At 35.0% G+C, this 19,974-nt stretch overlaps 1 protein-coding gene across 6 annotated transcripts in view; it reads left to right on the forward strand.

Moving 5' to 3' along the window:
- The window catches only part of MYOF (myoferlin), a 62,480-nt gene that overhangs the window by 23,659 nt on the left and 18,847 nt on the right, over positions 1-19,974 (forward strand). For 4 of the 6 annotated variants that reach the window (XR_004498103.1, XM_015633472.3, XM_015633468.3 and 1 more), the window contains exons 14-31: positions 571-639; positions 757-800; positions 1,205-1,287; positions 3,212-3,250; positions 4,938-5,062; positions 5,526-5,642; positions 6,328-6,505; positions 7,336-7,460; positions 7,946-8,052; positions 10,354-10,546; positions 11,583-11,738; positions 12,721-12,852; positions 14,173-14,336; positions 16,035-16,149; positions 16,269-16,374; positions 17,300-17,442; positions 17,747-17,920; positions 19,146-19,257. Coding sequence is in view for 5 of the 6 variants with exons in the window: in XM_015633472.3 (XP_015488958.1) it covers positions 571-639; positions 757-800; positions 1,205-1,287; positions 3,212-3,250; positions 4,938-5,062; positions 5,526-5,642; positions 6,328-6,505; positions 7,336-7,460; positions 7,946-8,052; positions 10,354-10,546; positions 11,583-11,738; positions 12,721-12,852; positions 14,173-14,336; positions 16,035-16,149; positions 16,269-16,374; positions 17,300-17,442; positions 17,747-17,920; positions 19,146-19,257 (2,182 nt within the window). In the remaining variant the exon portion in view is untranslated. The remainder of the gene's footprint in view (positions 1-570; positions 640-756; positions 801-1,204; positions 1,288-3,211; positions 3,251-4,937; positions 5,063-5,525; positions 5,643-6,327; positions 6,506-7,335; positions 7,461-7,945; positions 8,053-10,353; positions 10,547-11,582; positions 11,739-12,720; positions 12,853-14,172; positions 14,337-16,034; positions 16,150-16,268; positions 16,375-17,299; positions 17,443-17,746; positions 17,921-19,145; positions 19,258-19,974) is intronic. The other 2 variants (XM_015633469.3, XM_015633471.3) reach the window with 1 other exon arrangement.

Here is a 19,974-nt window from a genome sequence, read left to right on the forward strand (position 1 = left end):
AAATTTGATGTGGATCACAATTGCACAACCTATAAAATAACCTATAGTACAACAACCTGTAGTAAATTTTTCTACAGCGAGTAGTGTGGATGATCTTTAGAGGACGTGACTAGCAAATAATGCAGCCTCTACCCTACAAAATATTCTTCATCTATGCTAAAACCTGCATAAAGAAAGCTGGAATCAAGTCATTCCTTCATCTCATTTCTCTGCTGTGATAAAAGCACGTTAATTGTAGCTTGTGGAAATAACAAGCTTTAATAATTTCATTTAGTCATAGCTAGTGAAAACGAAAGGGAGCATAACCCAAATTCAAGTTTAAACACTGTTTCAATATTTTCTTTTCCTCCAAAAGTCATTAATGCTGCATAAGCAGATTACTCTAACAGTAGTTACCAGTGGAAAACACATTGAGCATCAATGGCTCATTGCAGCATTAATTCAGGATTCGTTGACTACTATCCCTAATTTTTCCAATTGGATAGTGATGTGTCCTAAATCATAGCTAGTAAATGCTTTTGTTTCTGTTTTACCTTTGATGTCTTGTATATTTGGTTTCATTTTTGGCAGGTTTGCACAAATATAATTGAGAAAAATGCTAATCCAGAATGGAATCAAATTATTTATCTTCAAATCAAGGTCAGTTTTTTACCCTTGTTTCTGTAGAAAGCCATTTTTTTTGAAGTCAGGGCATTGATATTAAAGAGGTGAAAAAAGTAATGAGTTATTTTACTTTCATTGTTTTTTTTATTTCAGTTTCCCTCGATGTGTGAGAAAATAAAACTTTCAGTTGTTGACTGGTGAGTTACGACTTTTAATCAAATTACTTGGGAAGGTAAATGATGATAAGCAGAGAAAAGTCTGGTTCCATAGATGTCAGGTATTTTTACAGTGTCTGACAGTATTTAAGCAAGTGTTTAAGTACCTTTATGGTTTCTTTACAAGAGATCTGATTAGTGTAACATGAGATTATTTTAATTGTGTGCAGTGAGAATTGAACACTGTCACTGTTTAATGATAGTATAAAAGTCAGGTGAGTTCTTCATTGTCTACAGCCCACTTTTGTAACTTGTCATTACTGGTTTTGTTAGTAATATTGACATATTTTGGGCCATAGAAAATGTGTGTACTAGTAGCTTGCCACTTTGTGTGATGACCAGCATTATATTTAAATAAAATCTTTCTTTTTTTCCTTTTTTTGTAGGGATCGACTGACAAAAAATGATGTAGTCGGAACAACATATTTAAGTCTTTCAAAAATTGCTTCTTCTGGAGGAGAGATTGAAGGTAATTGTTTGAGCAGTGTGTAACACACTATCTTCTCTTGTGTTACACAGAATGGGAAAGATCAGTGCTCTAAGAAAGTATATATTTATCTACAGCTTCTCAATTCCCTGGCAACAGGATTGTCTGTTCATGAAATTTTCAAAACAATTTGCCTAGAAAACATTCTATGGGACTTTTAAAAGCAAAGTATTAAAATTTTAATGATTAAACCACATCATCATGGAAATGGCAGTGATTCAAGACTTGGTTTTCCATTATATTTTTATATATATATATATATATATATGTGTATGTATGTAAATGAACTAAGGACATTTGTGAGTACTTTCCCAAGTTCAGAAAATGATGTGATATCACAATCTACCATGTGTAAGATATGAAAATTTACTTAGATGCTTAATGAGAAATTTAATTTCAAGACAACCTGGAGTCACTGCTTCAGAACCACTTCTTCTTTGGACACTGGTAAACATGACTCCTTTTGCTGCCTTAGAAGAGTATCTGTTCTGTCTCTGAGAGGAGAACCTTGAAGCTGTGGAATGTTCCTGAGTAGTTAGCCTAAAGGAACTATCTAGAACCACATACTCACTTCCTTGACACCACTAAGCTGCTTTCAGATGCTATATTCTAATATAATCTTGTGATTACTGATCATTTCTTTGTGATCTATATCTATAATCACCTCTTTATATAGCAAGATCTTTCATACAGTTTCGCAGGCTCCCAGACTAGGATTCTGTGTTAATTTGCCAGAAAAATTGTTTTATCTTTTTAATGAACGTAGTTTGGCATACTAGTTATCCATACAGAATTGCAAAGCTCAACGTTAATCAGGCTTAATATGTATTTATCTGACTGTCTACACTATTTTGAAGGGCACTGTCTCAGAACCTTTTCACCATTGTTGCAATAAGAATCTAAATTAGTAATTTTCTCTCTTGTACTGATAATATGTATATGATATGTCCTTGTCTGAGACAGACAAATTTGTCCTTAAGGTGGTGGCTATATCAGGTGTTTAAAAACAAAGTTAGTGGCTCCAATACTATACTGACTTGAGGCAAGAATTGGATGGAACTGTATTTTCAATCACATAAAAGCTTATAATGTAGTCCTCTTAGAAGGACTGCTGTGGAAGTAAGACTTCATGCAAACATTCTTTTTATATATCCTATGCAAAGACAGAAGCAAAAGGAAAGGGCAGTGGGAAAGCCAAGACAGAAGGGTTGGGCTGTTGGGGAAAATTCAGCTCTGGAGAGATCACTGTACTCCCCATAGGAGTGTGTATCCTGAACTGCAGCTGAGTCACAGCACATTTACACTTCAAACACAGGCACTCTGTAACTGGGGAGATTGCTTTGGTTGCTCTCTCTGCTGAGGTATTGACATTGGAATAGCCATTTCTGTTATCTTCTCTTTAGTGCTCTGCCTGAAGCCTGTTCTGGCTTGTAAAGGATTGTGAAACTGAACTAGTCTATAGTCCTCAGTAAATGTAAATGTAGATAACCTAAGGGGCCCTGAAATGTAATTTAAAATGTATTTTAAATGTAATTAATTGTAAATTCTAATTTAGAAATGTAAATTAGAAACCCTAATTTAGGGTTTCTAAAATGTCCTCAAGATTTTAAAAGTAGTTTTAAAAATAAATCTGTATTTTGTGTGGACGAGAATTGTACAAAGCTGAAAAATAAGTGCTAAAACAAGATATTTTGTCAGACACATGCTGTTTTTATCCCCTTTGGAATTTGTAGAGGAAGAGTAATAACTTCACATATTAACCAGAAGCAAAATTCTAGCTGATATGATCTTTATTTTTTCTCAAGCTTTCAACTTTATTTTAAAAGGAGATTGCTTTGTAATGTGAGGGGTTTTTTTAAATGCTATTGTCACTTGTCATATAACTACTTCTCTTTCCATAATATAGATTTTTCATCTTCAGGAACAGGGGCTTCATCATATGAAGGTTTATATCTTCACCTGTTACTGATTTTGTGTTCCATTGCCCAAACTGAAAAGCATTGCCTAAGATACTCCATCAGCTTAAAAATATTTTTAATAATTGTTTGTCTAAAAGATTTGACCATTGTGATTAAAGAGTATCAAACAAAACTAACTCTATAAACCAGTTTTGGCACTGGAATTGGTTTGAAAATATTTCTGTTTGGCTGATGCTTCAAGCTGTGTGTTAGAGATGAGCATGTAGTCGCTTCAATTGCAGAGTGCTAAGTCTAACAGTGGCTTGAAATTTTTAACTTAGCTATGGGATCACAGGCATATTTGCACCTGCAGAGCCCTGCAGAAGTAAATAACTGCTTATAATAATTAGTGGCTGTTTTGCTTATGCTTAACAAGATATATAAACAAAATCTGGAAAATAAAATCTGCTTTTGTTACTACCTGGAGAGGTGACATTTTCCATAACTGTCTAGGTTGACATCCAGGTTTGAAAGACTTTCTAGTAAATATTTAAATAGTATGAAATAAATACAACTGGAGTGAAGTTGAAAGGTAGTCAACATTCATCCACATGGTACTTCATTTACTATCCTTCTTTCTTAGTAAAGTAATATTAAGTTAAAGGCTGAAATGATTTCTCAGAGTCACTTTCTATTATACATGATCATTAGTCTTCTAAAAGTAAACAATTGAATTTTAAATTTAAAAAAACCCAGAAAATAAATTATTTTCATTCCAGTTTTGGGAGGGTTTTTTTGTTGTCTATATGTTTCTAAATTTATATTCTGTTTAATTGATCGGCGTCAGTAAGTAGTGAATGCATTGATTTAACACATTTCTGTTTCTTAAACCTAGTCATGCTGAGGTCTGATGTGAGCAGTTCAGTCTTAGAATTTTTTAAAAATTGGACATTATTCCAATGATTTTTTTTTTTCATTCAAATTTTGAATTGTTTCTGATTCAGAGGTAAGGATGTGAAAGTATCCAGATGCAAAATAGAGAACTACAAATCTTTATTTTATATTGTGCAGGTTATACATGACTTTGTGTTGACAGGAAATTGCATCAAGACATCACATTCACTTTTATAATCCACTTGTGTCACTCAGCAGTGGCAGAGTGACACAAGGCACAACCCTTTACTGTCACTGTGTTACCTCAGCCTTCTTTCCTGTGAGAAATAATTGCATCCCTCCCTGTGCTGCAGATCACTCCAGGCAAAGTTGACCTGTTTCTCATCTTTTTTTTCTGCTAGAGAGTGCATCTTTTGTGTGGCTGCTTAGTTGGATCATTGGCCTCACAGTGCATTCAAGTGATTGTAAATGTTGTTTTACACAGTTTCATTTCCTTCTAGAAAACATGCTTTCTATTAGCATAAGAACATATTACACATGGACATAAATTAAAACCATATATTTGGAGTGTGACATAAATTCTTATTCTGTGGGATTTTTGCTGCATGAAGCAGTATTTAGTGTAAATGTTGTACAGTGAAGAAAGAAGTTAGGTACAAGTACAGTCAGTAGTATAATTACTTTAAATTCATATGGTATATCCAGAGAGTAAAGTGTTCTTATATTACTAATACCTAACTAATATCTAACATTTCTTCTAATGAATTTGATAGTCATGTTATTTGTTTCTTTCTGCCTCAGTATGGTAATTAACAAAGATATGATAATGTCTTCTGTTAGTAAACTCTGGAGAAACTGAAGTTGGCTTTTTACCAACATTTGGGCCTTGTTACCTAAACTTCTATGGAAGTCCAAGAGAATACACTGGATTCCCAGACCCATATGATGAATTAAACTTTGGAAAGGTAAGTTTCTTTATTAATTGTTTTTCATAAAAGAATTAACCCAATTCTTTTTAATCAATTAATTTATTCATTTTAATGTGGTTATTTTACATTAAACATCTCTTTCTCTTTATTTTTGAATAATAGTTTATATTTATGATTAATAAGGAAGTATGATAGTATTTTCCATTCCTGTTTTTCTTTTAAAGATATTTTTCAAGGAGCAGCAATGATTTTGATGATTTTTACTAACTGCACCTTTGCATGCATTTGTATTTCTTCTTTCCTTGTTTGCATAAATATGTTTTTGACTTCTAGCATTAAGCCAAATGCTTTATTTCACTTGTTCCAATATGTACATCCATGCCTCTGCAGGAGTTTTGAGAACACTTCAGTGAAGCCAGAATCATGTACCACTAAAAAAAATATACACTTCTTTAGAGAAAATATATAAAATTTGATTTGGTATGTGTCTGTGTTACAGGGAGAAGGAGTTGCTTATAGAGGGAGGATTCTGGTTGAGCTGTCTACATTATCTGAAAGCAAGCCTGTTAATAAAAAATTAGAAATGATTCCTAATGATGACTTACTGGTTGTCGAGGTAAGTCCTTGTTTTATTGTCAGTTTTGGTAGTGGAGATGTGCCTTGGCTGATTGTTTCTAGAGAGTGATCTGACTCACTAAAATCAGTACAACAAAGTGCAACCCCCAGGTTAAGAGATGTTTACTGGTGGCTGAGGAGTAGTAGCTACAAAAATGTCATGCCCTTGTAGCAAGAAGTGTTAATCTGAAACATATTTTATAATATCAAATAGAATATATTATATGTGATATTATATTATAATATTTTATAATATTGATTACAATTGTAATTGTAAAATTACAGAGATTTTGTACATTATTTGGGCCAGCTCCCAGAAAAGGACTCTGTGTTAATTTGCCAGGAAAATTGTTTTATCTTTTTTGTAGAATATTAGATAAATAGTAGAATATTATATAAAAATACATATGATGTATAGAGTATATAATGTATAACATATAAAATAGAGTATATAATACATAATATTATTTTATATTATGTTATTTATTATATATAGGTTATATAATATAAAAACATAATATTTTATAATATCAAATACAGTAATTTATTATACATGCTATATTTTTTGGTTTCTTCTCAGAAAATAGTGAAAAGATTAAAGTTATTATTTCCATTTAGATATTGCTATTGTTTTCTATAAATGTGGATCCTGTTTTGAAATACAACTGAAAAGGTTGTTTTGGTAGAAGTACCAGCGCAGGAGGAAGTTCTGCTTGGCTGCTGTGTTCCATTCTGCCACCATGCTGCAAGACACGGGCGAGCCCATCCAGTTCGAGGTGAGCATCGGCAACTACGGCAACAAGTTTGACACCACCTGTAAACCTCTGGCATCAACGACCCAGTACAGCCGTGCTGTTTTTGATGGTAAGGATGCTCTGGTTTGGGGATGAAATACTCTAAAGTTGTCTTTTGGAAGTGCTGTTTATAGCTTTGGAATGTCGGCCCAAACTGCACTGAGCACCTCCTGAAAATGCGACAGAAAAGAGCGTGTGGCTCTTCACAGCTTTTGAGATGAAGTTACATTTATGGAACACGTGCTGCAAGGCCTGCTGAGGTTATCAATAAAATTTTGACAGAATTCAGTAAAATCTTTAGACCATGTACTAGATATGCACAAGTTCTGCAAGGAAAAGAAATCAAGTTATTTTTGAGGTATCTAGAATTAAGCGGGGAAAACGCACTTTGAATATCCCGATCTGGAATAAAATAATAACTTGTTTTTAAACCATACATCTCTCAGCCTTGAAAGAAACAAATTAGCTAGATCACAGGAAAATAGACTTTGGCTATAGTTTGTTTATTAACTGCAAAGAATAGTTGTTGTTTTTTTTACTGTGTATTAAATTAAATAATCAGACTCAGTTTAGAAAATGATTATTTGAATATTTTATTTAAAAGAGAAAGTTATATTAATGTGCCATCTACATCACTCTGTTATGGGAAATAATATGTTAACAACTAATTCATTTTTTAAAATCTGTTGGATTTTGAAACAATTTGAAAAAATTTGAAGTGAGTATTTACCATTCAGCAGATGCTATAGTGGCTTGAAAATACAAATCCTTTTGTGAATTTGGAGTAGCTTGTATGTCCTTAATGATTTGTAGTATATAAATCATATGAATGTAGCAAGAGTGTACAGTATGTATTCCTGGCATGAATTCTAAATCTTACATACAAATGTTTCACACCAGGTAATTATTATTACTACTTGCCATGGGCAAACACAAAGCCAGTTGTAACGCTGACTTCTTTTTGGGAGGACATAAGTCATAGATTAGACCCTGTGAATGTAATCCTAAACATGGCTGAAAGACTGGTAAGACATTTAAAATCTTTCTTATTCTGATAGGCTTTTAATTTTTATTCTTTTTCATTTAGAGGTGTAATCAAAAAGTGACATTTTGAGCAAATAATGGAGATTTTGTGATACTTCCTCTACTTTTTTTCTTAGTCAAAAGTTGCTTAGTGTAACAAATGGCACTGTTAATCATAGGCCTGTATTTTAGCAAGGCTCAATAGACTCCTTGAATCCACAGGGAATTCCCACGGGAAGGAAGAGTCCTCAGTGTTGGTTAGGAGCATGTTAAGTCTGTGGGACTGTCATTTGCATGTTTTGTTAAATACAGTGGGGGAGAACATCAGAATAGCCCTGTTAAATACAAACTAAGTTTAAACATGAGTCTTTTTTTGGTTTGGCCTTTACACAGACAAATAAATAAGATCAGAATCTTGAAACTCCTACTGACCATAAACCACAATGGCAGCTTGTGAGTGCAAATTCTTTTCTTTTAAATTCCTCAGCAATCCAACTTAGCCACCTTAAAATCAGGAATGCAGGCTAAAGTGTCGGAAAACCGATTAGCTGAGATGTGGTTGAAGCTGATTGATGAACTTACAGAAGATATAAGGTAAAAGAACTTTTTTATCTCTTATGTTATCATTCCAGGCCTGCTCAGAATCTTCATTATTGCCTCTGCTAAGTCAGAAAACAAATTCTGAGGACTATAAAACTGACTAACCCATGAATTGACCTAAGAACTGAAATTCCAAAAGTGTCAGAAAGTAGTAAAACATCATGCATATTGCAAATCAAATAATCCATGTATTGTGTAATTCTCCATTATCTCAGGATAGTTTTATTACTGACAGTGATAAGACAAAACAGTATCTCTTGAAAAAAATCTGAGGACTGTTCTGAAAATAGCTATTAGGTCACTCTGTTGCCTTTCTTCCATCCACCCTTCTTTAGAATTCCTCATGTACCTTTGCTTTACCTGTGTTTCAATGTTATTTCTGAAACTTCTCCTGAAGAGGGAAGTCAAGTACTTTACTGGTAAGCCCAAAATGAAAAAGTCAAAAGGTATGCAGGGATTATGGGCCATAAAGATCATAATTTTGAATAAGCCTCTCATCAATATGTCTGTATGTGTGGGGGTGTTCAGAGAAGGCAAAAGGGAGTCAGCATTTAGAGTTTTGAAAGAGAACAAATTCTAAATAGAGAGGAATGAATTGTAGAGAAAGAGACATTAAAAAAGGGGCTATTGAGAGTGGGAGAGTAAACAAGTGGGTGATAAAGTAGCACAGGAAAAGGAAAGGGAAAATGACAGAACAGTTGTTATCCATAAGAGGAAATAACAAAGAACATGAAATGAGAGACCAAATTCATCAAGTTGTAGAGCCAGTATAAAAGCAAGCATAGGAAAAACAAACAGTGGAGATCAGTATATACTAGCAAAGAATTACATGATAGAAAGCTTACGCAAAAATATAAACTAATAACTTCATAGAATGCTGTGATCTGAAAGAAAGCAGAGAGAAAGGACTGACAAACTCTAGGAAATTAAAATGTGAAGGGCAAACTATTGTCACATGGAGCCATCTAGCCAGTGTGGAAACTTCAGGTCAGTTCCTGACACATGTTTCCACTGTTATTAATTCAGACCATTATTTCATAAAATATCACTCAACAATTATGGAGCAATAGCATTTAGATAAAGCCACCAAATGAACTCCATGTTGCTCATGGGATATAATACTCTATTTGGGTTTTTTTCAGCAAACTCAAAAAACCTGCATCAAAGACATAGTTCCCAGTGTTGAATTCATAGAAGACTTTTCCTTGCTGTGCTGTGGTTTAAATGAGTTAAGAGTTTGAGAAAATTTTCAGTTCACTACTTAAACCTAAAATGACGTGATTTTCTGAAGGTTCTGAAGGTTTCTGAAGGTTCTGATCTGGTGCATTTGCTTCATGTCTAAGTAGCTCCCAGGGCAGACAGCCCTCGCATTCAGATTAGTAGAATTAACTGTAGTAGAAGGCACAATAGTCAGTATCAAGGTTTTACAAAATCAAAGCCCTTAGAAGTACATAGCATGTCATTAAATGTAGGTTAAAGAAGAGTTGGCATTTTCAAACTAGGCAGTGTCTTTGGAAATCTTTGAAACTTTTTGTAAAATATCGTATTAAAGACATATTAATGAACTCTGCTAAAGGGATACAGCCATTGGCCATTGAAAAGTTGCCTTTTCCTCAAACCTCCCTTCATTTTTGTCACAGAATTGGACAGCACCCTCTGATGCATGGTGTGATTTTTTGGGGTTATTCTCTGCAGAGGCAGGGCTCAGTGATCCTTGAGAGTCCCTCCTAACTCAGGATTCCACGATATCTTGGTTCTATTGAATAGTTACTCTGCCCTCTGCTGACTCAGAAGTTCTGTGTCACAGATTTCTTAAGAGTTCTTTAATGTTTTCTTGCCAGAGGGTTAGATAAATCCAGCCATAGCCACAAGCCATGTTTGTATATTGAGTTTCTGAGAATATACAGTTTCCAGTGAAGGAAAGAAACCTAATCTTGGTCTGAAAGCCCTGGTTGCAGTTTCAAGATGTACATTTTGAGATGATAATTTTTACTGTGAATATATAGAGAAATGGATTTCCCTTGGCTTGATTGGCAGCAATTACATTAAAGCAAACACCTCAAGGTGTTCTACCTTGGTGCTTGCTATGTAAGTACAACCTTTCCTTCCTTTCTATAAATACCTTGTGAGGTGAAAATCTCTGCAGAAATAGATGCAATAGCACTTTTTCAGCGGTTTTCAATCACAGGAAATGATGGCACTCAATCCATTGCCACTGTTTGCATGTCTGCATTTAGAGTATAGCTAAATAAAATCCACTTAGATTACTAACCATAACAAATGTTCTCTTTTCAGTAAACCATTTCCCCTCATAGAAGGCAAATCTAATATTACAGTCCTTGACACTCAGATAGAAAAACTGCGCCTCAAGTCTCTCAAACAGATTGGAGAAGCAGCAGCGAGGATGAGAAGTGAAGCTACTGACGTGAAAGCCACTCTGACAGAAATTGAGGATTGGTTGGATAGATTACTGCAACTGAGTGAGGAGGTTAGTGCTTCACAGCACTGGTGTTTGGCTTAGCAGTACTGGCTAGTTTAGCAATACCTGTCTAACACAAATGGGTGTAAAGCTCACTGCTGATCAAGCAATATCCACTCTCCGTAGAATAGTAATTTTAGATCTTGTGAAGGTAAACATGTTCCCCTCTGTAACTGCAATTTACTTAAACAGAACTCATGTGTTAGCTGTTCTCACTGAGAATGTGTGTTGGGTAATTGATTACTGTAATTGGTAGAATAGAACCTACTCTGTTTAAATGACTATTCTGTCCTTTCTTTTCTTCCAAAGTTGCAAGTCACTTGTTCTGGTTCAGGGACTGCAAGGGTGTATGTTGGATTTCCACAGATTGCTAGTCATAGTAATCAATTCTAACAGAGTTAAATCTCTTTCTGTGGATTTATTTTTTTTTAATTTTCAGCAATGTTTTATGTTTTCATCTTGGCTATCTCATAACTGGTTTTCACATTTTAGACATGGTTTTATTTTTAATTTGTTGCTTCTGATCTCTAGAGCTACTGATTAGAAAAAAAGAAAGAACAATTAATTGGCCAGACTTGCAGCTAGCTCACAAAGGTGGACAGAGAACTCCAAAAAGGTCTTCTGCTAAAAGTCTTACAATGACATACCCTTAATGTGGAAGCATCACAAGCACTTTAATATGTAGCAGGTCTGTCCAAAGCACCAGCATATGGCATCCAGCCACTATCATCACCATAAGGGAATCGAGATACAAAAATTTAATTTAGAAAAATTTATAAAATATGTAAGGATTGGTTTTTTTAATAAAACTTATTTTGCTTTCCAAAATTCCCAGTGGTATCATCTATGATTCTTTCAGTATATTGGCTTACTTGCAAAGCAAAACAATTCCCTCTATTATTCATAAGTATGTTGTGATTCATGATTCTAAACGATAAATCATTTGACATAAACTCTTATTTATGTTTCTCTTTTCTAAGCTCTAGATTAGTTCATTTTTCTATTAATTACTCTTAACTCTCCTTTCCCCACCAATAACCCTCAGCCACAAAACAGTATGCCTGATGTAATCATATGGATGATCCGAGGGGAGAAAAGACTGGCCTATGCTCGTGTTCCTGCACACCAAGTGCTGTACTCCACAGCAAGCCCTGAATCATCTGGTAAATATTGTGGAAAGACCCAAACAATCTTCTTAAAGGTACTATTTTTTTTTTTCTTCTTAAGAAATAATTAACTCCCTAAATTGAGATGCCATCTGACATGAGTGTGAAACATGCGAAAGGGCTATGAGCAATGAGGTGTCCAACTCAGGACAGATTAGAAGCCAACTGCATATAGTTTCTTCAAAATATCAGAGAATTTTTAAGTTCATCATAAGCCAGTAAGAACCAGTATTGTCCCTGATCTGTGAGACCTTTCTAAAAGAGCTCAAAATTGTGATAGAACTTTAAAGTGTTACTGGAGTTGGTATTTGGGGACTGGACATGAATTGAAACTTTCAGAGGGAATAATAAGTGTAAGTCAGAGAAGTTCCAAAAACCTATACAAAATTTTGGATGGTTTTCTGTAAGCAATAAATCATGTCTACACCCAAAAGCTGTCTCTCTGAATTGAGTCTTACTCTTGAATGGGAATGTCTTTCTTCATCCAAGCTGACATTGTGTTCAATAGAAATAAACCAGAAAAAAGCAATCTGACAGTAAAACAATAGCAATTACAGAGTTTGTCATTTTACTAGTAATTATATTCATGAATGCCTCAATGCAGACAAGCCTGTATCTTCATGGTTTATTCAAACCCCCACTGATTTTGCTTTTACTGAACCATCCCTGCTCACCTCTGATTTTCCAGAGTCTCCCAACAAGAAACTCAAATATCTACATTGTAGTTTTAAGTTATTGCCAAAACCTCATTGCTGAATGAAACTTGGGAGAGAATATACAGGAACAGGGATAATACTACTGTTAGTGTGTTTGGTTTTTACATGCCCTAGGCAGGTATCATTTAAAGAATGTTTTCCTTCTGAACCACTTATTACTGGCTTTTGAGAAAAAGCAGTACAGGAAGAGATAAATAAATATGTATTGTTACTTATATCTCTTTGTTATTATATATAATTTACTGAAAGCTATGATACCTGCATAACATAACAAATAATAACATTTTTGTTTGTGTGCCAGTACCCACAGGACAAGACGAAAGATGTCAAAATGCCTGCAGAATTGCGAATTAACATTTGGCTGGGGCTCAGTGCTGTTGAAAAGAAGTTTAATAGCTTTGCTGAGGGAACATTCAGTGTTTTTGCAGAAATGGTATGTCCATCATTGCTTTCTTGCTTTAAACTTGGATGTGAGTGTTGGGAATTCACTCAATGCAATTCAACTCAATGCTGTTGGAGCTCTATTGAATTTCCTTGCATGCCAGACAGAGAGAGAGAGTAGTGTTTATTCTAAGGAAACAAGCAGAACCCATTCAAGGCAATTAATAATCAAGTCCATTGTGCCTACCAGATGAACTTCAGCAGACCAGATTCTGAACTGGTTAGTCAGGTACAAATCTGGTTAACTCCAGTGATTTCAAATACGTTTATTTTAGATTTTTATCAATGTAATTAAGATTGAGATCTAAACTATTATGTTTTGGCATGTGAATAATCTTTTTTTTTTTTTAATTGCTTCTTCACTTCTACAAATTATACTTCAATATGAGTGGTTTTGCTTAATAATGGTTCTTTTGTAGCAGTGGAAAATTTACCATTGCTGACAAAATGCTGTAATACGATAACATTTCAATGAGAAGAGTTAACAAATTCCAAGTACAAATGCTTGAAATAGTCCCACAGCATATAATAGAGGTTTTGAATGATAATGGTGAGTAGCAGGTGTGTTTTATATGCCACATCACCTAATGGTGCATATAATCCAGTATCAGTAAAATAGGTAATGAAAATACATTTTTACAGTGATGTCACTGTTGCACCTATGCTTAAATATTTGTTAGTGCTGTACTAAGTCACTTAAAGCAATGGGTGTCCAAAGCCATTATTTAAGTAATGTTTTAACAGTTTAAGAGACTATTGAATGTCTCATTTGCTGGTCTTCAACAATCCAATAGTTTTCAGGAATAAGGGCAGAAAACTCAAGACCACCATAAACTACAAATAATCCCAGGAGGGGAAATAGACTGGGCTGACATCAGACTCACACCCCTGGTAGCTACTATGATTAGCTTTTGATTCAGTCTGACATGTTACAAAAGAGAAGATTTTAAATAGGAGGAGATTTGAGATGGAAAAGAATGACAGAATAATGCTTTTAGGGAAGAGGAGGAACTTCTTTGAGTAATGTAACTGAATTTTATTTAACAGAGCTTTAATTCTGAGAAAATTTTACTGTAGTTGTAGTTGTAGGGAGGCATTACATTAAGATTGTTTATCAGGCAACACAGAAGAAAATGAAAGAAAGAAATTGATGATGACATTGCAGAGTAATGTGGAAAGGGAGTACTTAATTTCAGTGGAAGTAAATTTATAGTAAAGAGTTTCAGTGATAGTCACATAATTTTCTTTTTTCTCCCAAAAGCTGTTTATTATTCCTAAATAATAATGGGATTTTTGCTTTCTTCCCACACAGTATGAAAATCAAGCTCTCCTTTTTGGAAAGTGGGGTACCTCAGGACTTGTTGGTCGCCACAAGTTTTCTGATGTTACAGGAAAAATCAAACTGAAAAGAGAGTACTTTCTACCCCCAAAGGGCTGGGACTGGGAAGGAGAATGGATGGTTGATCCTGAAAGAAGGTCAGATTTTTTTAATTTTATGCAGGTAGGAATAAAGGCATTTGTGGTGTTGGGTAAAAGCTCCTCTCTGTTTTCTTAGATGAGAAAGGGATTTTAAGCTGAATATTCCAGGACAGCAAAAACCAGCCAATAGTCAAAGCTAGTTAATAGTGCTAAAATTAACATTACCTTTTTCAAAAGTATAACAAAACAGGCAACAGAAAGAAAACATCCATTTCTAAGAACTAGCTTATGGTTTTTGCAGTCCCCATGTTATGATGGCTAGATTGCTTATATTCTCTGGGTCTCAGTGCTTCATCTTTTTAAAAGGGATAATAATACTAGCATGTCATGCCTCAGAAGCTACTATGAGGTTTACACATGTCTGTGTGAGATCCACAGATCCTGCTGTGATGGTTTCAGAGAAGACCCTTGGATTGGTGGATCTTCCTGGATAGAAACTTAACTCTGGCATCCAGTACAAACCTGCAGTTCATGCTGTAGCAACACCATTACAGCATTTGCATGGGCATTCACAAGCACTGGATGTTTTTTTGTGTTTATTTCATTAAATGGTGAAAAGTTCCATTGCTAAACAACTGACACGGGTTATTTCTCAAACTGGCTGAAGGCAGGCATTGTTTTCAGCAGAAGGTTGTGGTGCCATGTGGCAGCTCCTCCCCTGGCAGACAAAATTCATGAAGTGTCAGTCCTTGCTCAGCTCTGACAGGTTCACTCTTGCTCTGCCGGAGGTTTTCAGCTCTGGAGTTGTGCCAGTCCAACTGTGTTGCCACACCTTAAAACAGACTGGAAACATTATTTGTTTCATAAACAAAAATCAGTATAAGAAACAGACTGTTTTCATTCTTCCCAGAAGAAAATATTTTGTCCATTTTAAATTCTTGTGTTCTGACTGCGAAAAAGATACAGAACTGTTGCTATAGAAAAACTGTGTGGGAAAAATATGTGCTATTATTTGATCCATTTTAAAATTTTCTCAGTTATAGGTATGAATGGATGAGGTTTTGTTTATATTAAATCAGTAGTTTTTATGAATTACATGAAATGAAGATATTACATCAGATCCTGTTGAAATGCATATTTCTGCCATGCATCTGCTTACACTGGGAGATGATCTGTGGCTCAATTTGGCCAGCAAATGGCAGTGTGGAATGCACTTTGGTGCCTTCTGAACCACAGGGAACCACCAAGGGATAGCAAAAGGCTTTTATCTTATTTAATGTGCTCCTATTTCTTTTACTTGCAAATTAGAAAAATATTAGCCAACTGATTGCTTGCCTTGTCAACATAACTGAAAACCTATGTCATGTCAAACTGGAAACAAAATGTCAGCAAATGGAAACAAAATTAAGTACATTGTCAAATTTTAGTGTATACATAGATGCATGTGCTTTAGAGACGCATGTAATTCATACACAGTCTGTGTGTGTCCCCTATACTAAAATTAGTGGTATTTTTTTCCAAGAGAATGCATTAAAAGCAGATCCTGAATAAAACAGTAGTTAAACATTGCTGCTAGTCACTCATGTTCCTCCTATTGCTTACTACTACTGGAGTTTCTTCAGTGTTTTCTTCTAAGTTTCGTTTGTGTAGCTGGACAATCCAGAATACCCCATGTGTGCACATCCTGTACTATGTTTCTATATGTTTTCTGTAGTGAACTAAATATTTATTATTGTATTTTATTTTGATGTGCAGTCTATTGACTGAAGCTGATGCTGGTCATACTGAGTTTACTGATGAAGTGTATGAAAATGAGAGTCGCTATCCTGGAGGGGAATGGAAAGCAGCTGAGGAGAGTTTCACAGATGTGGTGAGAGTTAAATTTTTCACTGGATAAGTAAAGGTTTGAGAGAAGGAGTACTAAGTTTTGCTACACAGTGTATTTACCCTACTAATGCAGAAAACTGTTGTATCTCCCTTATATAAAAGAATGGAGAAAAAGCCCCACCTCCACGTGAATTCACATGTCCTTTTGGATGGGTGTGGGAAGATGATGCTTGGAAATCCGACTTAAATCGAGCAGTGGATGAACATGGTAAGATTTACTGTTTATCTCCTGATATTCGGACAATCTGCTGTAATTCATAATGAAGGAGGACACATGTCAAAACTGTAGCAATATTCTGGGTGTGATATTGGTTGCCCTATGGAAAAATACCAAGGAAATATTCGGATAAAGCTGCTTAAGGAATCAGAGAATATGACACTGAGAAAGTGTTCAATGTCTGCATCTGTTTCTATTTCCATTTTAATGGTTTAGTAGCAGCAATTGAGGGGTTTTTAGAGAAGTCAGAAAACTGAGACCTGAAACCTCTGTAATTGCACCAAGAATATATGATAAGAAATTTTTGTTTTGTTCTAAACAAAACAAAAACTCTCAAATAGTTACTGCTTCTAAATAAAAAAAATAGCTAGCTATTAGAGTAGGAAAAAAATCTTATATTTATCTAGAGTACTGACGTGTCTTAATTAGAATTTCTGGTAGGAGTCTGCAGTAAGTTTTAAATGAGATGAATTTAAATTAAATTCTGAGTCTTAGATGCTCGGCAACTGAATTATACATAGACCAAAAATACAGTAACAGGCTTATCAGTTCTTAAAGTTTAATTATCAGAGTTCATGTGAACTCTGACTTAAAATTAAGGGTTAGATTTTCCTGCAGTGGTAAAAATGTGATGTCAACATCTGAGAAAACAAAAATGGAAAGAAAAGAACTTGAATATTATTGTATCTGTTTTAATGTTGAGATTTTTATTGTCACATATATTACTACACAGCATCATTATAAAATGTCATCAGTGGCCCCCTGACTATTGGGCTGCAAGGGTCTGCAGTGCTGAATAGTCTTGTGTGATAAAGCTTCACTGACTGTAGGTACAGTCACTCTATTCCCCATGTTTTTCTTCTTTGTATCTCGCTTGTATTTCTGAAAATATAACAACTCATCAATTCTGTTTTAGGGTGGGAATATGGAATTACTATTCCTCCAGACACTAAACCCAAGTCATGGGTTGCTGCAGAGAAAATGTACCACACACATCGACGGCGAAGACTGGTGCGGAAACGTAGGAGGGAACTGTCTGAAGGAGTGACAGCAGGAAGGGTAAGAAAAGAGAGATCCAGTCAGGGACCTGCACATTGCAACAGTTTGAGGTTTTTGGTTTTTGTTTTTTGGTTTTTTAAATCTGCATGAGATTACTCATTACCTGAATGAAGAAAAAAATGTAATACCAACCAAAAAAAAAATTAGAACAACCTTTTATATTTTCATTATATTCCCTTTTTTTATCTTTTTGTACACTGATGTTTCTAGCTTTGGTTTTTGAAGAGGTTTATAAGGGAGCCTGCCAGAGGAAACAATGCTCTTTTTCACTACACTGTGGATAACAGCAATTTATATCTTCAAGGGAAGGTCATCATATGAAGATCAAGAGGGATGGGAATATGCTTCCTTGATTGGCTGGAAATTCCACTGGGAGCAACGCAGTTCTGATACTTTCCGTCGAAGACGATGGAGACGAAAAATGGCTCCCTCAGAGACACATGGTGCTGCAGCTATCTTTAAACTTGAAGGTGCTTTGGTAAGGGACACTGTCAAAAACATCTTTCAAAGGTCAACCTGTTAATTCGCAGTAAATAAACAAATATATCAGACATTCTAGCCCCTGAATTGTTAAACTAGTATATAATTGAGAATCTAATACAGTGTACATTGTTTAAATCATTTAGGTGGAAAGGGCCATTAAAGTTGGGGTAGAGATTCTTGTATTATTACTTATTTTTTATATTTTTATTACATATGCAATATTATAGATCACATTGTATATTATTTGTTTTATATTTTTAAATATTATTTTTTACATTATTTTCCAATTATTTTTATTTTTGTATTATGAGAGGTTTAGCTCAAAAGGCCGGATTACTAGATGAGCCTCCTGAAAGTAAAGTGAAAAGATAGCTTAAGATTTTCATGCATGCAGTTTATAGTTTTTATGTTTTAACATCAGCACAAAAGACAACAGGCTTGGAAAAAGCTGCCCCTGATGAATATTTGTTTGTATAAACAACCAAACACAAGAGAAGATAGTAAAAAAAAAAACCACAAGAAAAGAAAATAAAATGTTGGAGAAACCAGAATTTCATATGACACAGATAGATGAGCAGGATGCAGTTATTCCTCAAGTTTGGAGGTTAACACAGGTTCACAAATAACCAGTATTTACCAAAATACAAACTGCAGCAAGTAATGTGAGAAGGCTCCTTTGATTTTATAAAATATATAATAATTCAGAGTGTATAGCATTAACAAAACGTTGCACTTTTTTCTCGGTTTGTTTCTCTTTTTTGCATCAAATCTTTTTACAAAAGATTCTCTGATAGAATTTTCTTTCTCCAGTTAATTTGGTTCTTCTGAGTTCAATAATTCCTATTTTGGTTTCCCTAACTGCTATAATTCCTGGGCTGGGCTAAAGCCTTAGAGCAGTTCTCTGGCACAGCACAGTGCAGGAGACCTGTGACCTTTCCTCCACTATGAGCTGATAGGTATCTAGATATCTCCAGAGATAAGACATTCTGGAAGTAAGATGAAATGACTGCAAACGATTTCTGCATAGCTCCAATTGGCAACTGGAAACGACCTCTGGACATGAATAAACATCTTGTAAAGTACATTCACTCACAGAAGTAGATTTCTCCTTGTGCTGGAAAAGTGATTGAAACCCATAAATTCCCCCACAAAGTCCATTTCTATCAAGTTCCTTCTATGTTTGTAAATACTCAATAACTTTTCTCTATATGTAATTTCAGGGAGCAGACAATAGTGTCGATGATGGAGAAGGGAAGAGTTCAGACAGAACCAAGGAGTCAGCTACAATGGTGTTTGGTGCCAATACACCAATGGTTTCCTGCTATTTTGACAGTAGGTTCTTTAACAATTCCTTTCTCAAAAATCATGTCTGTTTCATTTTGGTCTCAAACAGAATCATAAATCTTTGTGGTTTACATCTAGCTTCTGTAGTAATTACTGTCAGACCCTTGATTGGATCCTATTTAAGTTATTCCAGAAAAATTACAGTTAGGAATTTCAGTATTTCAGTCCACTGTCACACACATATTTTTAAAACCTGTATGGGACAGGAATTTCAATGCTAAATTTAACTTTTTTGTTGGTTCAGGTCACTTGACCAGCTCAGTGCGGGATCAGACAGTGCCTGGCCCAGAGGAAGCAGTACCATGTAGTTGAGTTGGCAAAGTGAACAAAACTGTAACTTTGCCAACCTGGATGGGTTTTAAATTCTTTGTAATCACTGTAATGTGAATCACAAAAGCAGGGATGTTGAGATGGGAGCCACCAGTGCTAGTTAACAGGAACAGAGGCCAATCCTGGGACTTAACATCCTTTTTGAGGACCTCTGACTGAGCAATGGTCTTTATTTGAGCTCTGCAGAACTTGCTCAACCTGCTGAGAATGGGTGTCTAAATCTTAAATATTTCAGAACTTGGGAAACATTGTTGAAGCTTCTTTTTAATAATGACCATAGCTGGAAGAAAATGGCACTTTTTCTTGCCAGGGGTCAGAGGTTTCAGCCCAATGAGACTATATAGTGGCTTAGATTTTTTGAAGAGCTGAAAGGCT

The sequence above is a fragment of the Parus major genome, chromosome 6 (genome assembly GCF_001522545.3).
Source record: "Parus major isolate Abel chromosome 6, Parus_major1.1, whole genome shotgun sequence".
NCBI classification, from domain to species: domain Eukaryota; kingdom Metazoa; phylum Chordata; class Aves; order Passeriformes; family Paridae; genus Parus; species Parus major.